This window comes from Neoarius graeffei, chromosome 13 (assembly GCF_027579695.1).
Source record: "Neoarius graeffei isolate fNeoGra1 chromosome 13, fNeoGra1.pri, whole genome shotgun sequence".
Classification (NCBI taxonomy): Eukaryota; Metazoa; Chordata; class Actinopteri; order Siluriformes; family Ariidae; genus Neoarius; species Neoarius graeffei.
The window spans coordinates 47,789,933-47,815,134 of record NC_083581.1 but is presented as its reverse complement, the minus strand read 5'-3'; the positions used below and the strand labels follow the sequence as shown (position 1 = coordinate 47,815,134).

The 25,202-nt window shown below is 39.6% G+C and overlaps 1 protein-coding gene across 7 annotated transcripts in view; it reads right to left on the bottom strand.

The window, feature by feature from the left end:
- Positions 1 to 355: 355 nt before the first annotated feature.
- The window catches only part of zbtb46 (zinc finger and BTB domain containing 46), a 187,848-nt gene continuing 163,001 nt past the window's right edge, over positions 356 to 25,202 (bottom strand). For 6 of the 7 annotated variants that reach the window (XM_060937917.1, XM_060937918.1, XM_060937916.1 and 3 more), the window contains 3 exons: positions 18,853 to 19,028; positions 17,861 to 17,903; positions 16,997 to 17,662 (listed from right to left, as the gene is read on the bottom strand). In XM_060937917.1, coding sequence (XP_060793900.1) covers positions 17,160 to 17,662; positions 17,861 to 17,903; positions 18,853 to 19,028 — 722 coding nt within the window. In that variant the 3' untranslated portion in view covers positions 16,997 to 17,159. Of the gene's footprint in view, positions 4,105 to 5,822; positions 5,999 to 16,996; positions 17,663 to 17,860; positions 17,904 to 18,852; positions 19,029 to 25,202 lie in introns of those variants that run through there. The other variant, XM_060937920.1, reaches the window with a different exon arrangement.

Genomic DNA, 25,202 nt, shown 5'->3' with positions numbered 1-25,202 from the left:
TCATCTACAATAAAAATACATTTGTCAATGTTTAAATATTTATGGACCTGACAGCATACCCACACAAGGACTGAATCAGTCTTATGCCCTACGACATGAATATCTACTGGTTTTGTCTTAAAGTTCATAAAACTTATAAAAACAAACAAAAACAATATATTTGTTAATCTTTTTCCTGGTTTTATTTTATATATTATGAGCTCAGTTTTGTCCTATTGAAAAGAGGACTGACACTTTAATAATAAGGTTTTTGAAATTACCTTGTTTTATTTAAATTGTTTCATTCAAGCAAATAAAAAAAATGTGTGTGTGTGTGTGTGTGTGTGTGTGAAAAGAAACAAGAACAGTATGAACCTTAAATTGAATCTAAAGTTTACTTATGGCTTCATACTTTTTTCATTTAGACATGTACCCAAACAGATTGCGGTTTTTTCATCAGGACTGATTTGTCCCACATTAAACTTAACTTTATAGACAAATACAGGTGAACAGTCATGAGCAGAAAAGTCAAAGCAATGCGTCAGAAACATACACAACACCAAATTATACAACCTTTGTGATTTCTACAGAAACTATCCCTTGAAATGTTATACAATAGAAAATAAGGCTCACACCATAAAATAGAAGTTATAAGTTGAGTTCATACAAAGCATACCTTTTATACTTTTATGTGCGCACACACACACACACCCACCCACACCCACTCACCCACACACACACCCACACACACACAATGTCCCAAAACTCTCCATACATCGGGCAAATATTAACACGTTTTAGCAAAATGTAATTTTATTTATAAAACATTCTCTACATGATTGCCATTTCTTTGTAAACACACATGGAATCATCTCTCCCACTCATGATGAACTCATCTTACCACATCTGGTGCTATGCATGTAATTGCACTTCAAATGCGTTCCTTTAAATGATCTTTGCCCTGTGTCTTTTTGTGGTACTCCAAGCCTTCACATGCCCCCACAGGTAAAATAAAGCGAGCTGAGCTCTGGGGATCTCTGAGGCCACTCAACGGGACCAAGACAACCAACACAAGAACCCGGAAACTATTGGTCCAACCATCCCCTACATATTGAGATTTTTGGGACACTCTGTACACACACACACACACACACACACACACACACACACACACACACACAAATACATTTAGGCACATTTGAGAAGTATCCTGATTAAAAACCAGATCGAAATGATGTCATCCAATTTCCTTCTATTAATTTAAAAAGATGTTTTACATTTTATTTAAAGGTGAGGATCACAATAAATTAAACAAAGAAAACCAAGCAAATATCCCAGTCTTGGAGTTAATTAGATGGGACTTAAGGTCCAAACAATGTATTTTAATTCTCACTTAAATGTACATTTCCCATAATTCCCAATCCAGTGCCATGTCTTAGACCTCTATGTCCAAGGTGAAAACATACAGTAGCGCATATGAATGAAACTCTGAGCAGATCTCTAAGGGCAACATTTTTAAAGCTAAACTCATCTTAAGGAATCTTAGAACACCCTTTATTTTATATAATGACACCAAATATCTGTGCATACTAGAGTTAGTGAAAAATAAGATAAGTTAACAAAGAAAAACATTATTCAAAGCTTCACACCTGCACACTGTTGAAATAAAAGCACTTCATGTAATGTATACAAAGTATACTAGATAAGTTTTTTTTGGCATAATATTCATTACTTTAGTGTATGTCAGTAAAATAAAGAAACATGTGCAGTATATATCTTTCTCTAAAAAAAAGATTAGCCAAGCTGCAGGTTTCTGTTCTCATGGAAAAAAAAAGAAAAGTCATTTAAAATATCAAGTAGAAATGCAACTGGCACTCATCATAAAAAGCCACACAGTAGACTGCCCACAAACAAGGCAAATCTGAGAGTTTATGCTCTCGTCCAAGAGAAAACAAATAGCTAAATGAAATTCCCAATAAAGCTTAGCATCCAGCACTTAATGACAACGATAATAATAATAACAACAACACAAACAACATCAATAATAATAATAATAATAATAATAATAATAAGTACTCATAGCAAGAACACACAAACAATGAAAACAGACATTCACAAATCGGTGTCATACATAAAAAAAATTACACGTTTTTACTGTTTGTGCTCTTGAAACTAGAGACAAACAGAAGGGTGGAAATATCTAAATAGATGAGTAATCATAGGCTTAATAAATAACCTATTTTAAAAAACCCAGCCAAAATTCACTTAAAGCATGCACCAGATTTAAGGTAATTTCAAAACAAACCTTTTACACAGTTTGGTGTTTTTAACAAACTAGACACCAATCATTGAAGAAGAAAAACAGTCTTAAAGAGGAATGGAAAAAAGAAGAGATATTAAAAAGAAACATCACAGAAGATCAAACATCTCGTGTGATCCATGAATAAACAACAAACAAACAAACCAATGCATACATTTCTGAGTCCAGATGTAACAAATACTTTTGAGGAAGGCATGGCTCTCCCTGTCAAATTACAGAGGTTTCAAGATTCCAGAGGCAGAAGGTGAAATTCAGTACAAGAATTAAAAAAGTAAAATACAATAAACTAATGAGTGACAATTTTGAGAAAGTTTAAAAATGATCAATAGCAGTAAAGACTTATGAATAGTTTAAGTGGCTTCACATATTCAACAATGCCACAACCTTAGGTCCTATATAACTCACACATGTGCATATACATTCAGACATTAACTCAGACACACAATCACCCACCTCTCACTGGATATTCTCTAAATAAATCAAGCCTTTCCCCTGACTAAGAGACATGGAATGCAAGTTATATGGAAATATTAAAGATAAAAAAAAAAGTAATATTACAATTAATTCAAATATCAACCATAACCCCTTTCTCTCTCTCTCTCTCTCTCTCTCTCTCACTTCCTTGAAGGAGAAACTAGAACTACAGCTGACAAATTCATTTCTGCATAGTGTTCTCTTTTCTATCCATTGTCTTTTATAAACACAAAATCTTCAAATATACGCATTCCTGTTTTTATGTGCACGTGATTTAAGAAAACATAATTGGCAAAGAAAGAAAATATTTAAAAAACATACATTATAATCAGCAAACTCTGCACAAATATATAACAGTCTTGAGGAACTGTATATTTAAAGGTAGGAGCGGTCACCATATTTGTAAATTGGAATAAAAATGTAAACCACAAAAACAAGGATTTGACACAACAGTCAATATTTAAAGTGCAAGTCTGTGGCAGCTTTTGTTTGCAGAAAACAATGTGCTCAAAACTGCTGAAAGTCATTGGACATACCCAGATTTGGAATAGTTAAGACAGCAGCCAGTGGTGACTGCGTAAGTCATATGCTTTGTTTCTCCAAGCCATCAACACAGTTTGATTGATTAACAGCAACATCCAAGACACTTTTATTCTCTCTGGTCATAAATAAATTATATAAAACACCAACATCCCAACTCATCTGGTCCTTAGGATGAAAGAAGGAAGAAGATGAAGCAAACACTGGCTCAGACAAACATTGCAGCATGAAGAGAGGATTCTCTTCTCTCATTTGGCCGCCAAATCTTCATCTCGAGGATTGGTATGCGTGCGTGTGGCTCCCTTTGAACACAGAGATCTAACTCTGGCACTTCAGACTGGCACACGCCTATCAGAAGGTGCGTCAGGATGGACTGGACTCCTGGTGCACAACTAGGAAATCCATGCAAATTCTTTATCACTGCCTGCCCTGGTCTCAACCTCTTGCACTGAATCACTCTCCTCCTTGGCATCATCTGTAATGCGTTCATTGCGCTGTGCCATACCTGAGTCACCAGGCCATTTTGTGCCCTCTCCTTCTTCTCCTGCTTCCTCCATCAGCTCCGCTTCTGGGATCATCTCTTCTTCACCCTCATCAGGGAAACGGTGATTGCCAGGATAGAGGAGCTCTTCCTCCTCGCCGTTGTGGTCCAGCAGGGCAGCCATACCACGACCTGAGCACTCTGTACAAACACCATGGCGACGAGAACCATGTTTGATGCCTACACTGGCAGCTGACATGAAGACCCGACTGCAGACCTTACATACATACTTTTTATCCTTACTGTGCACCTGGGGAAAAAAAAACCCAGAATATATTAATTGTATTAACTTTATTTATCCCCCATAAGGTCAGCCATTGTACAGCACCTATGGAGGGCCTTGCACAACTGTGGAACTCTAATCATTCTCGGAATTTGACTTTGCAACCTAATGATCATTAGCAAAAACAGCTAACCTATTTTTTGTCATTAAAGGAGGGATAAATAACAGAAACAAGGATAGCTACAGTTTTTAAAGGCCAAAACTGACAGGCAGGCAACCAAGCAGTCAACATCACTACTGATTACATATAAGGATATTTACATAACTGATTCCCAAATGCTCCTTACATTTCTGCGGCATAATTTCTCTGGCATCCTTGCTTAACCACACTTAGATAAACATGAGAATCAGAAACAGAGGGGAACAGAGAAAAGCTGAAATACTTATCTCGCTTATTTAAATACATATTTCCCCTTTGCACAGGGTGGTAATTTCAGTAAACAATCTCATTCTCATCTCATCTCATTATCTCTAGCCGCTTTATCCTTCTACAGGGTCGCAGGCAAGCTGGAGCCTATCCCAGCTGACTACGGGTGAAAGGCAGGGTACACCCTGGACAAGTCGCCAGGTCATCACAGGGCTGACACATAGACAACCATTCACACCTACGGTCAATTTAGAGTCACCAGTTAACCTAACCTGCATGTCTTTGGACTGTGGGGGAAACCGGAGCACCCGGAGGAAACCCACACGGACACGGGGAGAACATGCAAACTCCACACAGAAAGGCCCTCGCCGGCCCTGGGGCTCGAACCCAGGACCTTCTTGCTGTGAGGCGACAGCGCTAACCACTACACCACCGTGCCGCCTCAGTAAACAATCATACAAAATAAAAACCACTCCGCAGTTATTATATACTGTATATTAAGCCATAGGCTATTTTTCTTTATTGTGCCCATCGTGCAAGAACATTCCACCAGCACAAGTTGGTAAAACGCTTTAAAATATTCTAAACAGGAAACAGAAAGTGACACAAAACATAATTTTACCAATTCTGAGTCAGTTCTTTCATTCAAAACTTTTCAGTGTTGGCAGAAAAATACTCAAATGCCCATTATAATGACGATCTTAAACCTGAACCTCAAACATATTTGCTTCTATGACGACAAACAAACCTACTCTTAGAGCACTGTTATGCTGATAATTACTTGAATGCTGATACTCCTTTTGAATATCTAGGTGTTTTCTTTGATGTGACCAACAAACTTTGGTGCTTATGGTTGCCTTAATTATTTTGCACTATATTTTGCGAAGCTCTGTGAAGTTCGCACCCCATGTAGAAGCCAAGAAGCCTTTATTTGTAACACGTACACTCAAGCACAGACTTAAGCACACAGTGAAATTTAACCTCTGCATTTAACCCATCTGAAGCAGTGAACACACACACACACACACACAAAGCAGTGGGCAGCTATACTACAGCTGTATCTTGCTCTTTCTATTATTTCTGTAAGCATCTTGCACTTATTTCTAGTCAGATGAATGAACGTCTGCGCCACATGCATCACTGTCAGCTCTTCGACAGCTGTATACTGTAATAATATCCTGACTCATTTTTCAGTGACCTGGATAAAAGCATACTTATGCCTACTTAATAAATGTACGTTTTCCATGTGTGAATCTGTACACTTGGCAGTGCTGTCCCCTGCTGGCTTTCCTACCACACTGCACTACTGTCAACACACCAGTGTATGCCTTTTCATGTGCTCGCGGCGGGTGAACTTCTTGCCACAGATTTCACATGGGTAGGGCCTCTCGCCTGTGTGAGAGCGCATGTGCCTCTTCAGGATGCACTGGTGCATGGCTGAGAAGCTGCAGTATGGACACTTGAACTTCTTCCTGATAACCGTGAAGTCGTTGACTGCAGAAAGGAAAAAGAGAAACATTGAGAGATGGTGTAAAGGAGGCATGAGAATTCATTAGGGTAAGTTTTATCAATTGGATGCAAGCTAATTGACAGAAGTCACTTCACGTAGGCCCAATTTTACAGCATTACTCTGGTTTACTATTTTATTTCGGCCACATAAAAGAACAAATTATATCAAGACTGGGATGAAGCAGTGGTCCCTAATATAGAATTAATATGCATTAAACTTAGAAGAGCATGTCAGTGAAACTAGGAACTCTACAAGCAACAGTGACCCAAATGTCCCAAAGACTTACGGTATATATGGCCACTATATGGCCAAAAGTATGTAGACACCTGACCATCACACCATTATATCAGTCTTCCAAAGAAGTTGAAAGCACATAATTGTCTAGAATGTCTTTGTATACTGCAGCATTAGGATTTTCCTTTACTGGAACTAAGGGACTAAGCCCAAACCTGTTCCATCATGTCAGTGTTCCTGTGCACAAAGTGAGGTCAATAAAGACATCATTTGCCAAGATTGGTATGGAAGAACTTGACTGGCCTGCACAGAACCCTGACCTCAATGCACTGAACACTTTTGGGGTGACTTGGAATGCTGCATGCCATATCTTCACATAAGTGCCTGACCTCACTAATGCCTTTGTGGCTGAATGCGCATAAATCCACAAAGTCACACACAGTTCCAAAATATAGTGGAAAGTCTTCCTAGAAGAGTGGAAGCTGTTATAGCAGCAAATAGGGAACCAATTATGAATGCGATTCTCAACAAACGTAAGTGTCAAGTGTCCACATGCTTTTAGTATAACCATACCATTTGATGCTCAGTAACTGAAAATATTTTTGTTTTATTAGTATGAACGCTCTCCCCGTTATAAGAAACATTAAGGAAACTATCTCTGCTAAGCTCCCTTTACCTTAGCTCACAAACCCGGTCTTCAAGTTTCTCTTGCAACCACCACAGCACGAGCCACATTGTTTTTATTTATTAATTATTTTTTTGGACCCCCTTCAATTAAATATGACTAATTCCCACCCACCAGACAGGTCTCCCCATCACAAGGCAGCTACCAACCAGGGAGGGCACATGACACCAGCCAACCACATTTTTTCGAACTGCTGCTTATGCTTATGCAACATTAGGGGGCAGTATAACACACTCTGAGGAACGCGCTATCTACCCACTTTCCTGGGCATGAGCTCATATGAGCTCTTGGGCTCCTGGCTACAGATGGCCGTGGCATCAGTGGGACTCGAACTAGATCTCCGTACAATAGTGCAATGCAAAACACAAGCTCTACATAATACATAAGTACATAAGTACAAACTGTACTTTAACTGTATGTTACGAAGAAACAGAAATAATGGTTTTGCTGAAGCTTTACAAGAAAGATTATTGAATCCAATTATGCACAGACTTACTAAAAAACTTTATTCTGAATCTGTATTCAGAATGAAAATACGTTTCATTCTTAAATCAAGAAAAATAGCAGTGATTGCTACATCAAATACTATATGACCTTTAATAAGATCTCTAAATGGTATCTTGCACAGGCATTCAGTTAGAGATACACATTATAGAGAGATAATAAAGCTTTTCCCCTGAGTCTTGGGAGCCTTCACAAAAGTTCATATTCTGTTTTCCTTTTTACATTTTTTTATTATCAGGTTTTTACAATGACACTCACTGTTCATCAAGTCTATAAACTCAATTCCACATACAGGAACTAGGCAGAACATATAGGAAGGAGTAGGAAAGAAGAAGCTTGAGAGAGAGAGAGAGAGAGAGAGAGAGAGAGAGTGTAAAAAAGACTACATAGCCAAAACAGGACAACAATTAAGGCATCAAACTACTGTATAAACACTTACTGCATTAAATACATCACCATTTCCAAGTATAACCATTAAGGTATAAAGATCTTCTAAAATCTAGCAGATTTTTGATGCAAGTCATGTGTTAATTTTTCTCAGGGCAGTGAAGTAGCTACTTGTGTAAGCCAAATCTTAACCAATGGCACTTCAAGCTTAATAATAATAATAATAATAATAATAATAATAATATACAGTTTTTAGCCAGGTCAGTAAGAATATTCTCATCTCATTATCTGTAGCCGCTTTATCCTGTTCTACAGGATATTTAGTGGAATAGATAGTTTCAGCATTGGAGTTACCAGGAATTCAACAAATAAACACTGGGAGACATCTTAAATCCTTATATATTTTGTATCGTTACAGAAACCCATTTCCAAAAGGTTTGGATCTTGCCACAATTCCAAAACATATACATGACAGAGCCTATATCAACCTTATGCTTGAAGCACAAATTAGAGGTGTTGGGGAATATTTTCTGAAGATGGACCGGGGTTAAGTAAATTCTATGAATAAATAAAAAATGTTGTTCATGTAAAATCACAGAACTACACTTTGGGAAAGCCTGGTCACATATGTAAAGCCAGTCATAATCACTAAAAGATAACGCTAGATCACATTCCCAACATACCCTCAACACATGAGATGAAATGTTCCTACTTGACAGAATTCTGTGTGAAATCTTGCCCTTCATATTACCTTTGTAATATCAGCTGCTACTCAATATTGGTAAGTTTGAAAAGTATTTTATCCTCTTTCCTTAGGGACTCAAAGAAATGCCTTAGTTGTAAAACAAAAAGTAAAATTCATTATTTGTCAAAAAGATCTTTCAGTTGACCAAATGATGTGAAGGCATTATCAGTAAACAAATGTGAAAAGTTTGAGATTTCTTTCAACAGCCACGCTAAGAGGACAATGTTCCTAACCTGCAGAGGAAAATCTGGATTAGGTCAGGTTACTTTATTTGTACCTGTAGGTAGATTTGTTTTGCAGCAAAATGAGAAACCTCTGAATGTGAGTGTGAATGGTTGTCTGTGTCCATGTGTCAGCCCTGCGATGACCTGGCGACTTGTCCAGGGTGTACCCCGCCTTTCGCCCGTAGTCAGCTGGGATAGGCTCCAGCTTGCCTGCGACCCTGTAGAACAGGATAAAGCGGCTAAAGATGATGAGATGAGACACCTCCAATTTGGCACTCGATTACAGAACAACCGTAACATGACACCAGACAATTTTTAAAAAAAAAACAAGGTCAACTGGGGACCATAGAAATAGGTTGGTTGGGATACTTATATCTCTCCAAGCAAATAATGTGTTTGTGACTAAATAGTTGTCATAAATCGATTGGATCTTGTGAAAATCTTGGATAAAGGGGAGAGAACCAAACAATCTTGGTTGACATTCAAAGGATTCCATAGCAGTCCATAATAAATCATGTCTACTCTGAAACCAACTCATCATACGCTTTTGCAGACCAATAGTAAAGATGCATATGTGGTAAAAATGTTCCACCCAAATCTTTAGGTTTGAACAGTGCGAGGAGCTTTTTTTAAAAAAAATTGTTCCAGATATACCTTGAGATGCAGATATTGAGCCTTTTAAAAACAAGATAATTTGCAGGGAAGAGTTTGAAACAAATAGTTCAAACAGAGAAGTATGTTCATTTTCACAGTGTTCTTTCTATCTAAAAATTAAGGTAGAGCAGACCAATTGACAAAATCTTACTCTTTTTTCATCAAATATGGATAATTTTCCCTGAACATACTGTTTGAAGTTAGGGGTAAAATATATTCCAAGATATTTAAAACCAGTGTCAGCTAAATAAAAGGAGATTTAAATATTGGATTGGGAGTGATGTTTAAACACATCGTCATAGATTCATGTAAATTCATTTTGCAGCTGAAAGTTAATTGTACTGTGAAATCACATCTAAAACAGGCAGGATTGAGGTGGATTTGTCAAACACAGCAATACATCATCAGCATATAGAGAAATATAATGATCTTCCTTACTCACTGTTGCACCTCATATATTGGTATTTGATCTGATGGATTCAGCCAGCAGTTCTATTGCTAAAGTAGATAACAGAGGTGACAGAGGACACCCTTGGTGGCAATCCATGCCAATTAAAGTTTTGTCAGAAAACAAGACTATTTTTACTGATGGAGGCCTGAGGATTAGAATATATTAGAATATTAGAATTTGATGAAATGCGTGCCCAAATTGATGTTTTCTAGAACAGCAAATAAAAATCTCCACTCCACCCTATCACATTTTCAGCATATAATGATACAATACTTACTGGAACTTAAGCCCTTTTAGATAATCTACAATATTAAAAATACAGTGTAAGTCATCTGATCTGCACTTTGAATTAACAAGACCAGTCTAGTCTGGTTTAATTAAACAAAAAGGCAAAGCTCCCAATCTATGGGCCAGTATTTTCACAATGATCTTGAAAAATCTACATTAAGTAAACTACTCAGCCGATAGGGATTTTAAAAGCAAACCAACAGAAGCCATTTTCCATGTCTTGGGAATTGTGTTGTATTTTGCCATATCACTGATAGCAGGCAAGAGTCTGAGACTTAGTTCAGGACAAAAAGCTTTAGAGAATGCTAAAGGATATACACCCAGCCTGGTGATTTAAAAGAAGGCATTGATTTAAGAGCCATACCTCAGCAGGGGTGAAAGACCACAGCTAAATAAGATGATATGCCATCATCTAAGCCAGAAAGTTTGGCAAAGCGCAAAGAAGCAACAATAGTATTGTGCATAGTACTGCAACCCAAATAATCAAAAGAGGGCCATATGTTCTATTGCCTTAATATAGCATTCATTTTGCACTGATTTCAACTGGTATGATAGGAAATGGCTTGATTTACTTCCAAATTTGTAATACTTCAGTTTGGAAAGAAAGAGAAGACTTTTTGGCGGCACGGTGGTGTAGCGGTTAGCGCTGTCGCCTCGCAGCAAGAAGGTCCGGGTTCGAGCCCTGTAGCCGGCGAGGGCCTTTCTGTGCGGAGTTTGCATGTTCTCCCCGTGTCCGCGTGGGTTTCCTCCGGGTGCTCCGGTTTCCCCCACAGTCCAAAGACATGCAGGTTAGGTTAACTGGTGACTCTAAATTGACCGTAGGTGTGAATGTGAGTGTGAATGGTTGTCTGTGTCTATGTGTCAGCCCTGTGATGACCTGGCGACTTGTCCAGGGTGTACCCCGCCTTTCGCCCGTAGTCAGCTGGGATAGGCTCCAGCTTGCCTGCGACCCTGTAGAACAGGATAAAGCGGCTAGAGATAATGAGATGAGAAGACTTTTTTGCATGATTTGTATATTCTGTATTAAGTTTTCATTTTGCATTTTTACTAAGTTCCATTTTTGTTTGATTGGTGTTTGTTTTATTTTTGCTCGAAACAAGCAACCTCAACTTCTGGCACTTTCCTTTTTTGCGCTCGTATTTTTGTCTGTAAAGATGTGTAAGTAATAATGTGACCCCTTAAAGTGCCTGAAAAATGTCCCATTTGATCACAAAAGAGGTGAGTGAATGCTGACTATCATGCTAGTCCAATAGGGTGCTTTGTCTTAAGTGTATGGAAAAACAGATTCCATATTTGCACCCCTTGTAAAGATTAGTAAAAATGGTTAGAAAAAATCCACCTTTTGGTGACGTAGCTTCATGGGGAAGCCATGGCCGAATGGTTAGAGAAGTAGCTTTGGGGCCAGAAGGTTGCTAGTTTGAGTCCCTGGACCATCAGGAATGGCTGAAATGCCCTTGAGCAAGACACCTAACCACCAACTGCTCCCCAGGCTGCTCTGGGTATGTTGTGCTGGATAAGAGCGTCTGCTTAATGGCATTAATGTAATCTCATGCTAAAGAAGAAAATCCAACCTTTAATTTAAATACATTTATTCAGAGAAAAACAAATCCCTCATCAAGAAATAATTATTTTCAACAAAAACACATGTGCCCCTATTATTGGCACCCTTGCATTTAATACTTTGTACAACCTCCCTCTGCCACTAAAACAGCACTGAGTCTCTCCTATAACATTTTATAAGGTTGGAGAAAACAGAGCAGGGCATCGGAGACCATTCATCTTTACATAATCTCTCCAGATCATCCAGAGTCCTAGGCCCTCTCTTGTGCTCTCTCCTCTTCAGCTCACCCCACAGATTTTCAATGGGGTTCAGGTCAGGGAACTGAGATGGCCATGGCAGAATCAAATAAGCATTGGGCAGCACTGGAGCTTTGTGGGGAAATGAGTGATCTGTAGGCCCTTTCAATTCCTAGCAAATCAGATACTGTAAGTGGGGTGCTTCCTTCAGCATCTTTAGATAAACCCACAATTCTCCAATTTTTACGATGATCATGGTTTACTAAGTTGATGACTTTGACCTGTAACTGGTCTACTTTCTTGTATAGTGTAGCTAGCACATTTGATTTGCTTGAGAGTTAGCCGTATCCTTGTTGGTAGAGATTTGCCATTCAGCTTTACTTATTCGATTCCCAGTGTCTGCAACGCTTTCAGTCAGGCTCGAAAGAGAAGTCTCAAGGTTAAAAATGCCATCCAAACAAGAGCAAACTGATTTTGGCTAATATAATTGCCATGCTAGATTACAGACAGGCATCACTGTTAGCATCTTCCCTGACATCACTGGCTAGCCGACTAGGCTTTTTCTTTTCCTTGTTTTTCTGAGAGCATATTAATGAAAAAGTCAGGAAGTCTTTGTCATTCTGAAAATCTGACTGTGGAGGTGGAGGCATGGTCAAGCATCAGATTGTGAATGGAGTGCAAGGCCGTGGGAGGTGAGTGGCAAAGCAATTACACCTGGGACTGATGAGAGAGAGAGAGAGAAAGAGTGTGTGTGTTCTGTTGCAGTGATGACTGAGGGCTTAAAAGAGGAGAAAGAGCCAAGAGGGGAGAGAAAGAATTCAAGATCCAGCAGAGAGCTGTTTGTGTATGTGGCTGTGTGCGCGCTTGTGTGTGCCTCCAAGTGAGACTGTGAAGCAATAAAACAAATGAAAAGGGAAAGTTGAAAGTAAAGTGAATAAAGCGACAGTCAAAGTAACCCACCTGTCTCCATCTCTTTAGTCTCCCAACCCCCTAAAGTGTCACAGTGACATAATCACATAAATCAGGGACCCTTCTGAAAGTGTAAATTGAAGTAAAATAAAAATAAAAATGTTTAGTTTTAACGTGGAGCACATTTTCAGGCAGCCATTTCGCTCCCGGTTCAAGTGATACTCCCGTTTTCCTTTTTTAATAATAATAGTTAAAACACCGAGTACATGACAACTGGTCTAGCACAAGTCAACAGTACCCACATGCTTTATCACATTTATGTCAAACATGGAAGAAATATATCAAAATACTCATGTAAATCATGAAAGTAAAGTTTTCACACAAAACACACGACGCATAACCACACAACGTGACCAAATTATTGAGAGCAAGGGGAAGAACTTGACTTAACCATGACTGTAGGACAGATTAGAGCTTATACTGTATTTAACTGTATTCTGTAGACTTCCTGACAAATAATCCTGGATATAACGGGCTTGATCAAGCAGTAGATGGCTGCTTGTAATTGGGTTTTGCATACAGATAGGTCTGGCTTTGTTAATATGGTTTTAGATCCAGTGACTTATCCAAAGTAAATGACTACACATACAGTGCATGTAGTCTTAAATCATTTCTTAGAAATTATTTGGAAAAAGAGTAGCTCTAAATGCAGAACTGGCTCACATGAATATGCAATTACAAAATGCATTTCATTTCCTGTCATCCCAAAACTGCCATTCAACAACTGTGTATGTCTGTATAATGTATCTTGTGTAGAATATGTACACGATATGGCCAAAGTATGTGGACGTCACAATCACATGTGGGAACACAGAGTTTGTCCCCACTTTGCTTGCTATAACAGCCTCCCCTCACCTGGGAAGGCTTTATATTATATTTTGGAATGTGGCTTTGGGGATTTGTGCCCATTCAGCCACTAAAGAATTAATGAAGTCAGGTATTGATGTTGGGCGAGAAGACCTGGCATGCAGTCAGCATTCCAATTCATACCAAGGGTATTCAATGGGGTTGAGGTCAGGGCTCTGTGCAAGCCACTCAAGTTCTTCTACAAAAACCTTGGCAAATAAAGGCACTGTCATGCTGGAACAGGTTTGGGCTAGGGCCCTTAGTTCCAGTACAGGGAAATCTTAAAGCTACAGCATGCAAAGATATGCTAGAAACTGTAGGCTTCCAATTTTGTGGCAACAGTTTAGGGAAGGGTGTGATAGTCAGGTGTCCATACTTTTGGCGATATATATACTGTGTATATATATATATATATATATATATATATATATCCCATTCTCATTATCTCTAGCCGCTTTATCCTTCTACAGGGTCGCAGGCAAGCTGGAGCCTATCCCAGCTGACTACGGGCAAAGGGCGGGGTACACCCTGGACAAGTCGGCAGGTCATCACAGGGCTGACACATAGACACAGACAACCATTCACACTCACACCTACGCTCAATTTAGAGTCACCAGTTAACCTAACCTGCATGTCTTTGGACTGTGGGGGAAACCGGAGCACCCGGAGGAAACCCACGCGGACACGGGGAGAACATGCAAACTCCACACAGAAAGGCCCTCGCCGGCCACGGGGCTCGAACCCAGGACCTTCTTGCTGTGAGGCGACAGCGCTAACCACTACACCACCGTGCCGCCCCTATATATATATATATATATATATATATATATATATATATATATAAAAATCATACTGCATATATTATATTGGGATATCTTAACTGAAAATCATATCTAAATACTTCTAAGTATTCAGGGAACACAAAAATTGTCTTCAAACATGACTGGTCATGCGATCCATGTGGAGAAATGGGGGTCGCAAGAGAAAGTCACAATCCCCTCTTTTTAAAATTTACTTTACAAATTAATATTAGAAATATCACTCTATGAAAACTCGTTTTGTATTTTGAAATGTTACTGACAGTTGCATTCAATCAAGACATTTAAATGAAACGTGAACTATTTTAGCCTTTTCATTATCCTGACACGCAGCACTGGTGAGCAGTAAGAACTCAGAAATAAAATGAACAAATTTACACATCCCTTGATATCCACTAAACAAACTAATGTTAGGTCTCAAATCTCATACCTATGTACTATTCTAGACATTTATTAACTTATTCCTATTGTGGTTAGTGTTTTAATTTTAAAAACCTACTGAAACGTTTGTTTTGTGTATCAGCCTTCTGGAATTTCTGGATTAGCAAATACATGAATATAAGGTCAGAGTTTTCCATTTTTATTTTCTGATGTCAATAAGGTCATTATGTTTGGTTCTTCATCTATTTTTTGAAACTGAACATGCCAGTGGAAAGAGATCCGCCTTTTCAAACACGCTTTTTGTAAAGCTGTGTCAAGAAATGCAAGCTTACCCTACTCACTAGACTGGTAGGCCAGTTCAAGGAATATTTGTTTGGTTTTTAGTCACTTACATTATGATGCCATTAATATATGGGTAAAGTGTTCAAAATGTTACAGGAGTCTGAAATTGTAAATAATGTGAAAAAAAAGTAGTGTGGTGAAGGCTTGAGGTTGCAAAATATTTATAACTGACATTTGAGGTCAACTGCCGAAAAAGTTTAGGAATCTGTGGTATTGATAATAAATTTGGATTAAGCAATGATTACCAACTATTTTTTTCTCTGCAGCCTAATGACTACAAAGTTCAAATCATACAGCCTTCTGCTGCACGACACCCAGGGATGATCACAGTTTCGATGGCTAAGGCGGTACTGCCATCCCTGGCGCCACCAGCAGCTTAATATTACTGGGGGGTGTCTAAGATGGTTAATACTGCCATCCCTGGCACCACCAGCAGCTTAACGCCACCGGGGGGTGTCTAAGATGGTTAAGTAGTTTACTAGGTTATAGTTGATCTCAGAATCAGAATTACTTTATTAATCCCCGGAGGGAAACTCTTGGTTATTAGTGATCTGTTGCATTCCTCTTACGGGCTTTTGCCCATATCCAACTAGACCCTTGTTCCACTGCTGCCTGCAGGCGTTTTTTCGCTAATTTCAGTTTACGGCTACCAAGGCCGAGGTAAGACAAGAACGTTATCATAGAACGACCCACAAAACCACGACAGCCGACCTCTACAGGCCACACTGAACATCTCCAGCTATTCTTGATACAGGTGACTCGAAGATCCTCGTATCTAGCTTTCTTACGTTCGAATGCTTCTTCCCATGGAACGGTAAGTTCGACAAGTACTACGCTCCTTGCAGAGTCCGACCATATAGTCAAGTCTGGTCTTTCATTAGTGATGGACCGGAAACTGTAAAGCTTTCTCAAGATCAACTGCAACCTGCTAGTCGGCGGCTCCTTGTAAAAGCCTTGTCTGCTTAGTGACCTTCCTCTCACTAGGACGCTCACCTATGGTACTTTGCAAAAGATGACTTCCAGGCATGCTTGGTTTATCAGTGACTTGTTGATAGCCTCATGCTAATGACTACAAATATTTAATCACCAGCCATCCTAACCTAAGAAAGCTGTGCATTAAAGCAATATCCAAAGACAATACCCTAAGAAAGCAATATATATTAATTAACATTCCCCATCACTATCTACTGTTAACAATGAGCTGGAATGACTACTACAAAAACAAACAAAACAAAATTCACACATAAGTACAGTTTAGTTTATGGCTAAGATCCATAGAGTTTAAGAGGTTTGAAGATCATCTATTTTGCACAAATCTGTGAGAATCCCTTAGATGCACCCTAAGAGGTAGAACTACTGAGGCAGAAACTTGTTTTGCTTTAAGAGAGGCAAAGTGAGTAGGATGAAAGTTTGAGAACAAAGTGAAACAACGAGAGTACTTGTACTTATTTCTATAGTACAAATACTGTTTTCACAGTATAAATTGCCCAAAACCATATACATGGCCATAAAATAAGGTACTTATCACAACTTTGTCTTTGCATAGTAAACTGTCCTTATACAGATGGTGCATGTGCATGTACAGTAATCATATAAAAAGCCTTGAAAATATGAAATATAGACTTTAATTCACAAATTAAAATTTGTACAAAAATGTTACTTTTGTACATGACTGGTATGTATTTGGTACAGAGCTTGTACAAAATCTCACTGCTCTTGCCAAAAAGGACCCCTGCATAGATGATGACGATGCTTTGCTGTCTTCATTATAGCTTACAGACTAAAATAATAATTTGGGTGGCAAATGAAAAAGGGCAGAGTTAGTCTCTGTTATGGGGACTGGAAAGTGGCTTGTTAGAAGGAGCATCCACTTGTAAGCAGAGCCTGACATGTGTGACCAGGTTTTTCTGTGTTGCAAAGGTACGAGAGCAGGATGGGCATGCATAGCCACGCTCTCTTGAGTGAACTGACGCCAGGTGACGATTGAGATCGGTGCGGTCACGAAAGTGCTTGAGGCAGTAGGTACACTGTAGGAGCTTGCACTTGAAGTGAATTGTCTTCTCATGGCGGTCAGCATTGGACTTGAGTGTGAAGCTGGCCGGGCAGTGTGAGCACCGGTAGCGGGCACTGGGAGGATGCCGCGACTCAAAGCAGTCCACAGAAAGCTGCATTAAGGAGAATGTGTGGCAGGACTCATGCTGCCTCAGCTGGAGCAGGCTGCTAAACAGTTGCTTGCACAGAGAGCAGGCCAGCGCTTGTGCCACACGCACACCATGCTGCTCCTTTGCCATCTGATCCACCTCTACAGGAGCCTGGCTACTGCCTGATGGAGAGAGAAAAAAAGAGAAAAAATGAGAACACACACACAAGGACCTGGTCTTAGTTATGGAATAAATAATATACATGCATGGAAAAAGGCCAGATAATGTAAGAGAGACCAGAACAGCTCATCTGCACACACACACACACACACACACACACACACACACACACACACACACACACACACACACACAAATACCTTCAGTGTTACTTGCACTATCTTCTTCATCTTGCAGTTCTTCCTGTAAGAATACATGCACACATTGTTAAAGCCATCTGATAGATACATAACCTGTATAGTGGCGTTTACTCCTAATGCATGCAGACTGATGTCAAATATGCAAAAAGGAAACAGAAAAATGAAAAACAGTTTCTTGAACAAAAAAAAAAAAAGTTAAGCAAGACAACCAAAGACACATGCAAAAGTAATCTCTTTGAGGGGCACAGTGAGTTCCTTAGTGTGTTAGAGATATAGTTTATACGGTCTCATTAGACACCAGAGAGTACATAGTATTTGATTTTGAAGAGGTGTGTGAATATCAGAGGATGGTGATATTAAAGATACACTTTGTTTTTCACTCTCTCTCTCTAAATGTATGTAGGTCTGACCTATCCTTAGAGCTACCTATTTTTTCTCTTACTTTCTGTCTCTTTCTCTCTCTCTCCATAAAACCCTCTACTTCGTAAAAAAAAAAAAGACCAACACACATTATACTCTAACCAAACAGATGGCTTATTCAAAGACATGGTGTGGCATCTTGGGAAGGGAGGTCCTATGAAACCAAATGCCACCTTCACACACATAGGGAAAATGCAATTTCCTGGACTAGTAGAAGGAAACAGAAAAGCTTTCTGCCTCTCTCATTGTCCAACACTATTGGTTCCCACAATCACCTGTCCCCTCTGCTTATCTGCACCCTTTCACATGCTCTAGTAGATCGACTAGTGTTTCCTTCAGGCTAAGAATGACTTGTGCAATAGTACAGTGAATGTGCAGTTTCAGTGCCTAGTAATATGTGGAGTGATATTCAGGCATATTTTATAAGGGTTAGGAAACAAAGATGAGGAAGAGAAGATACAGTTTAATTTTAGATATGAATGCAACATAAAGACAGAGAGTATTAGTGAAGAATAGTGAAAGGGACCTCTAAAGACATTGAATAAAGTGTTTGTGCTGCTCCAAACACTTACCTCAGAGGGTGAGGGCTCTGTGTCCTGTTCCACATCTTGATTTTCTGATGAGCCCCATGCCAGAGGCAGGCTAAAGGCCCCTGGGGGCCGCAGAGGAAGAAGAGGAGCGAGAGTGGGTGGAGAAGAGGACGAAGATGCCCTGCATTTGCTATGGCCACCACTGGAGGAGTGAGAGCCTGGGGAGCACAGGAAAGGAGTCTCACCCACCTGCACTCAGATCAGTCGCCTTCTTCCACATAGCTCAGTGGCCAGGGTCGGGGTGAGGTAGTGGGGGGGTTGGGGATTGGGGTTGGTCTGGGGTTTGAAAGTCAGGGAAGTCTGGGGCCAAACACTGCACTGTACAACCCGAGAGGGAGCAGAGGCAAGGAATAAGGGAATTTTTCATTGCTATTTTCACCTCTGGCTTGGTCTTTAGGGATAAATCTAAATCCAGATTTCTGTAGCACTGCCTTGTGAGAATGTCCACTGTTAAAAATCGCTAAATAAAATTTTATTTGAAGAAGGGAACAAAGTAATAGCAATAGAGTGTGGTTAGTGGTTGAATTTTGTCTCTTTTTTTGGTTTCCCATCTCTCTCATGTGTGTGTAATTGTATCTGTAGTGGCTTATTTGCATTCATTTGTGACAGTAAAAAAAAAAAGGAGGTTTTGAAATGATGCCTGAAGTCTGCCATTTCAGTTATATTGAAAAACACATGATGTTATTTGACATTCAAGGAGAAAATAAGAAATTAAGTTATAATATTCAGGATATTGATAATTTTAGATGACTGACAATGAGGTAAAGTTTTATTTAATTTTAGCATTTTTAAACATTTTATATGTGTTAGATAAAATTAGAGAAAAGTGTGAACAGTGATTTCTTTTAAAAAAGATGTTGGCTTGTAGTTTGTATTGGAAGCTTGCATTTATTTATATAAATATATAAGTATTGTGCATTGCTAACCAATATGATACTGTAGGGTTTTGCCATGAAAGGAATGAAGTTTGAATCCAAATACAGTACCGGTCTAAAGTTTGGACACGCCTTCTAATTAAAGGTTTTTTCTTTATTTTTATTAATTAAAAGACACTTCATGTCTTAAAGTAATGATGGATGTCGTTTCTCTTTACTTAATTGAGCGGTTCTTGACAAATATGGATTACTACAGTTGTCAGATAGGCTTATTTACTGTATTTTTATTATTTACTATTTACTGTTTGATCTTAAACACATAAAGAAGGTAAGAAATTACACTAATGAACTTTTGCCGAGACACAGCTGTTAATTGGAAACCTTTCCAGGTGATTACCTCATGAAGCTGGTTAAGATAATGCCAATAGTGTGCAAAGTGTCATCAAGGTAAATGGTGGCTACTTTGAAGAATCTAAGATATGAAACTTTAGCACATTTTTGTTGACCATATAAGTCCATACATGTTCCATATGTTATTTCATAGTTTTGTTTTCTTGAGTATTGTTCTACAAAGTAGAAAATAGTCAAAATACAGAAAAAAACCTATGAATGAGTAGGTGTGTCCAAACTCTTACCACCTATCTTACTACTGATGCATTCCCTAATGGCAGTGGCCTCTTTCAGCAGGATAATGTGCCCTGCCACACTGCAAAAATTGCTCAGGAATGGTTTGAGGAATGTAACAAAGAGTTCATGGTGTTAACTTGGCCTCCAAACTCCCCAGGTCTCAAACTGATTCAGCATCTGTGGGATGTGCTGGACAAACAAGTCCACACCTCGCAACTGACAGGACTCAAAGGATTGAATCACTCAAAACTCAAAGGACTTTGCTGCTAACATCTTGGTGCCAGATACCACAGCACACCTTCAGAGGTCTTGTGGAGTCCATGCCTCCATGGGTCAGAGCTATTTTGGCAGCACAAGGGCCAAAATATATAATATGTCTAATATATATTGAAACTATCATATGCCCCACATGTACTACAATGAATATAGTTTAGTCTATTTTTTTATACACACAAACATGTTTTATACATGTTTTCTACATGTTTTTATACATGTTTTCATGTATAATCTATTTGCAACAAAATACATGCCACCACAAAATTTTATATATATATATATATATATATATATATATATATATATATATATATATATAATTTTGTGGTGGCATGTATTTTGTTGCAAATAGATTTTTCTTGATGAGGGATTTTCTTGATGAGGGACTAGATTTTTCTCATGTTTTTAGTATGAGATGAAGCGACTTCAACAAAAGGTAGATTTTTTCTCACCCTTTTTACTAATCTTTACAAGGGGTGCCGATAATCGTAGACGGCATTGTCTATATAAGACTAAACTATATTCATACAGTGGGGCACATGATAGTTTCAAACCCTGTGCTTACTAAAAGATTGTTATTAGTGGATTTTATTTCCAAAATAAATGCTTATTTAATTTTTTTGATTTAAAGCAACGCTAGGTAGGAATTTTACCTTAAAATATCAGCTTCAAATTCATTTTGATGGTACATTAACTTGTAATATGGTGAATGGCTTGCCTTCCATTCTGAGCCCATGCCTGGTTTGCTAGTTATAGCACTATGTAACTCTGATGGGGCGTCCCTGAGACCTCCCCGAAAATGCTTTACGGCACGGTGAGAATTGCATACAAGCTTTATGGTACCCCAGCCAGCTTCCAAAATCAGCCAGCAGCACTACCCATAAAAATAAGCTAAATCGGTATTCTCAGTATGGACATCATGGCAGCTGAGGTGAAAAGGCCAAAGAAGATGCTGTCAGAGGAAACCAGGAAGAGAAAAAGAGAGAGTGACCAACCAAGACACTGGACAAGAGTAAACCTTGGACTGGATTTCACTTATTGCTGTGAGCTAAGAGTGAAAGACAGACACTGAGCTGGGCTTCGTAATGTTGAACTAGTAAATAATATTATATTAGCTGCCTTGCTATATGTTGTGTTGTTGCACTTGCTTGATGTTTGGCGGTGTTAGCAAAGTTGTCGACTTGCTAGCTTTTGATCATAAGCCAAGTCAGCCCAAATGTAGCTGCTAGCTACATTTTGAGGTGATGTTAGCAAACTTGCTAGTTAACACTCGGACATCAATACTGGTAATAATTGCGATTGCATCAGTTGCTGTCTAGCTTTGTTGGCTAGCTTGCCACCCAAGTTTAGGTTGACTAGCTGTTCTTTGTCCAGCAGCATCCCCCAGCATTAGATATGTCTGTGTTTGTATGGTTCTGCTTATGGTAGTTTAGCATGCTTCTATTCAGAGATGTGTGCAAACTTTGACTTGTAGCATAGGGGTAAAAATTAAATAAATTTTTCATGTCACATGTACACTCAAGCACAGTGAAATTCCTCCTCTGCATTTAGCCCATCTGAAGCAGTGAACACACACATGCACACACAAGTGAGCAATGAGCACATACACATACCCAGAGCAGTGGGCAGCTATACTACAGCGCCCAGGGAGCAGTTGGGGGTTAGGTGCCTTGCTCAAGGGCACTTCAGCCATGGATAAAGAGGGAGGGGAAAGTGCTTTTCATTCACCCAACTCCCCTCACGTTTTTCTTGCCGGCCCTGGGAATCAAACCAGCAACCCTTTGGACCCAAGGCTGCTTCTTCAGGCCATGGCTGTCCCCTTATATATGTCCGAGCATGCATGTTTGCTTCAAGACATAAGTAGTGATCTGTGTCACAGCTATCAAGAAAACAATCACAAATGACAATCCAACAGCAGAGTGTACATCCCTGCCAGTGTTATTTCTGAAAGATTACAACATAGGCTGTAACCTCATCTGTGTTATCCCTGTCTCACGGAGATTTGTAGTTTTTCTGGATGACAAAAATCATCTAACCTCAGTCCCATCTCAGGCTAGCATGCAAATAAATTAATTAATCTCACACCAAATGTCTTTGTCAGTCTTTGTCAATCTCACATCAAATAAGCCTTGAAAGCTTGCAACTTTGCAAACCTATCTCAGTCAAGGGCAGCTGGTGCATAAGGGCAATTGGGCGACGCACTGCCAAAACGAAAAAAAAGAAAGTTTTTTTCCTTTTTTTAAAACAAACTTTCACCAGCGCTGCTCGAGACCGTTTTAATCTGTCTCTGGGTATCATTGTCCAATCAGGGTGGTCTTGCTTCTAGAGTACCGCCCCTTTTGGGGCGATTTCAGTCACGCTGAAAATCGCCCAAGAGTTCACTGATAGAGTCCCATGTTAATATATTTTTTTTCTCCTGACTGACACTTTAATGCAATCTCTATGGGTTCTGGGGGGGCTTGCCCTAACGTGCTTACGTCACTGCGAAGCGCGGCAAAGTTGCGTTCGATCCGCTCAGTTTCTGAGGTGAGATGGATGCGGAAAGCAATTCAGTGCGGTCCTTAAAAGAAGTTCCATTTAGTCAGCGACCAAATCGAGCTAAATTGGCAACAAAACAAGCTGGACCCCCCTCGACCAAATCTAAACATAAAACAAATTTCGACAAGGGGGGGGAAATCATATACTCGAGGTTTTACTTCAACATGGTCCCAGCGCAAATCCTGGCGAGCTGGCTGCGAGGACGCCTCAGCGGTTTTCTGCTCCCCCTGCTTACTTTTCCACCCTGGAGGTGGCTCCACGGACAACACTGCTTGGACGGTCACTGGAGTTTCGGACATGCATCATTTGTCGGAGAAAATAAAAAAAACCATGAGTCATCAAAGATTCACATGGGCAGCTGCCTGAAATTTTCGGCTTTTGGGAGAGTGAACATCGCTACACAGCTGGATGAGGGCTACAGGCTAGCAGTTCACCGCCACAACGATGAGGTGAGCAAGAACAGGCACATATTAAACCGGCTCACCCAATGCGTGAAATTTTGTGGAGTGTTCGAGTTAGCTCTACGAGGCAAAGACGAAACTGAGGGCTCCAGTCACCGTGGTGTTTTTCTGGGTTTGGTTGACTTCGTGACTCACACACACAGTCACAGAATCCGTTCACTTTTGATGTTTTCAATGTGCATTTTTATATTTGCCACACTTTGCTCTGAGAGTTAGCACTTTGGTAATATCCTTGGTAAATACCAGTAATTGCAAGATCTAAAGATCCACTCATCTATTTATTCAACTGCTATTGTTATGTTAGCCAACTATTTACAATGTTTTGTTACAGTAAGTGCACTTTCCTGTTTGTCCTTAAGTTGCACAGTCTGTAAAATTCTTGCTGGTCATGGAGTTTGAAGTACAAAATCTATTTACAGAGCATTCTGTAGAACAGTTGACTTGCTACCTAGGTCAATTTACTTCAGTCCTGTGGACATTTATGGTCTGTGTAGACACAACGGGGGAAAATTGCCCCCCCCGAAAAAAAATTCAGGAGCCGCCACTGGTCTCAGTTAGGTTGTATACACTGCCCACTGTATATTATGTATAATCATGTTGATTACACACATAGTCCACATTCAAATGCTTAACAAACAATATATATGGCCTGAAAATGCAAACAAGGTATTTCAGCTATTCTTTTTGTGATGTCAGTGTACATCTCTGATGTCACAATAAATAAAACCATGCTGTCATATTTTTTGTAAAATCCTGTAATATTACTCTACCTTGTCAGACAACATATTTCTTTGGCTTCTTTCAGTTCCGAATCTGTTACCTTGTAAACAAAAGACACCTGCACAGCTGTCCATGAGAGGAGCTCAAAGTGCAACTTGTATTTATGTTGGTGTGTTTATGTCAATTCCAGCACTTTTTTTAAGTGATTGACCCCTTTTTAAGGGACCAAATGTAATTGGTCAATTGGCTGCTCAGCTGTTCTATGGCCAGGTGTGTTATTCCCCCATTATGTCACTTACAAGTAAACAAATAAAATATCTAGAGTTGATTTTGAGTGTGGCATTTGCATTTGGAATCTGTTGCTATTAACTCTCAACATAAAGTCCAAAGAGCTGTTGCTGCCATTGATACCAAGTCATGACTTCAAGCCATTATGATTTTGCAAGCCATCACTAGGCTGAAAATCAGTGAAAAACAAAACAAACCCACCAGAGAAATAGAAAAAATGAGTTGTGGCCAAACCAAAAATTTGGTACATTTTTAAAGAAAGAAAGAATGCACTGGTGGGTGGCATGGTGGTGTGGTTAGTGCTGTCGCCTCACAGCAAGAAGGTCCGGGTTCGAGCCCCGTGGCCGGCGAGGGCCTTTCTGTGCAGAGTTTGCATGTTCTCCCCGTGTCCGTGTGGGTTTCCTCCGGGTGTTCCGGTTTCCCCCACAGTCCAAAGACATGCAGGTTAGGTTAACTGGTGACTCTAAATTGAGCGTAGGTGTGAATGTGAGTGTGAATGGTTGTCTGTGTCTATGTGTCAGCCCTGTGATGACCTGGCGACTTGTCC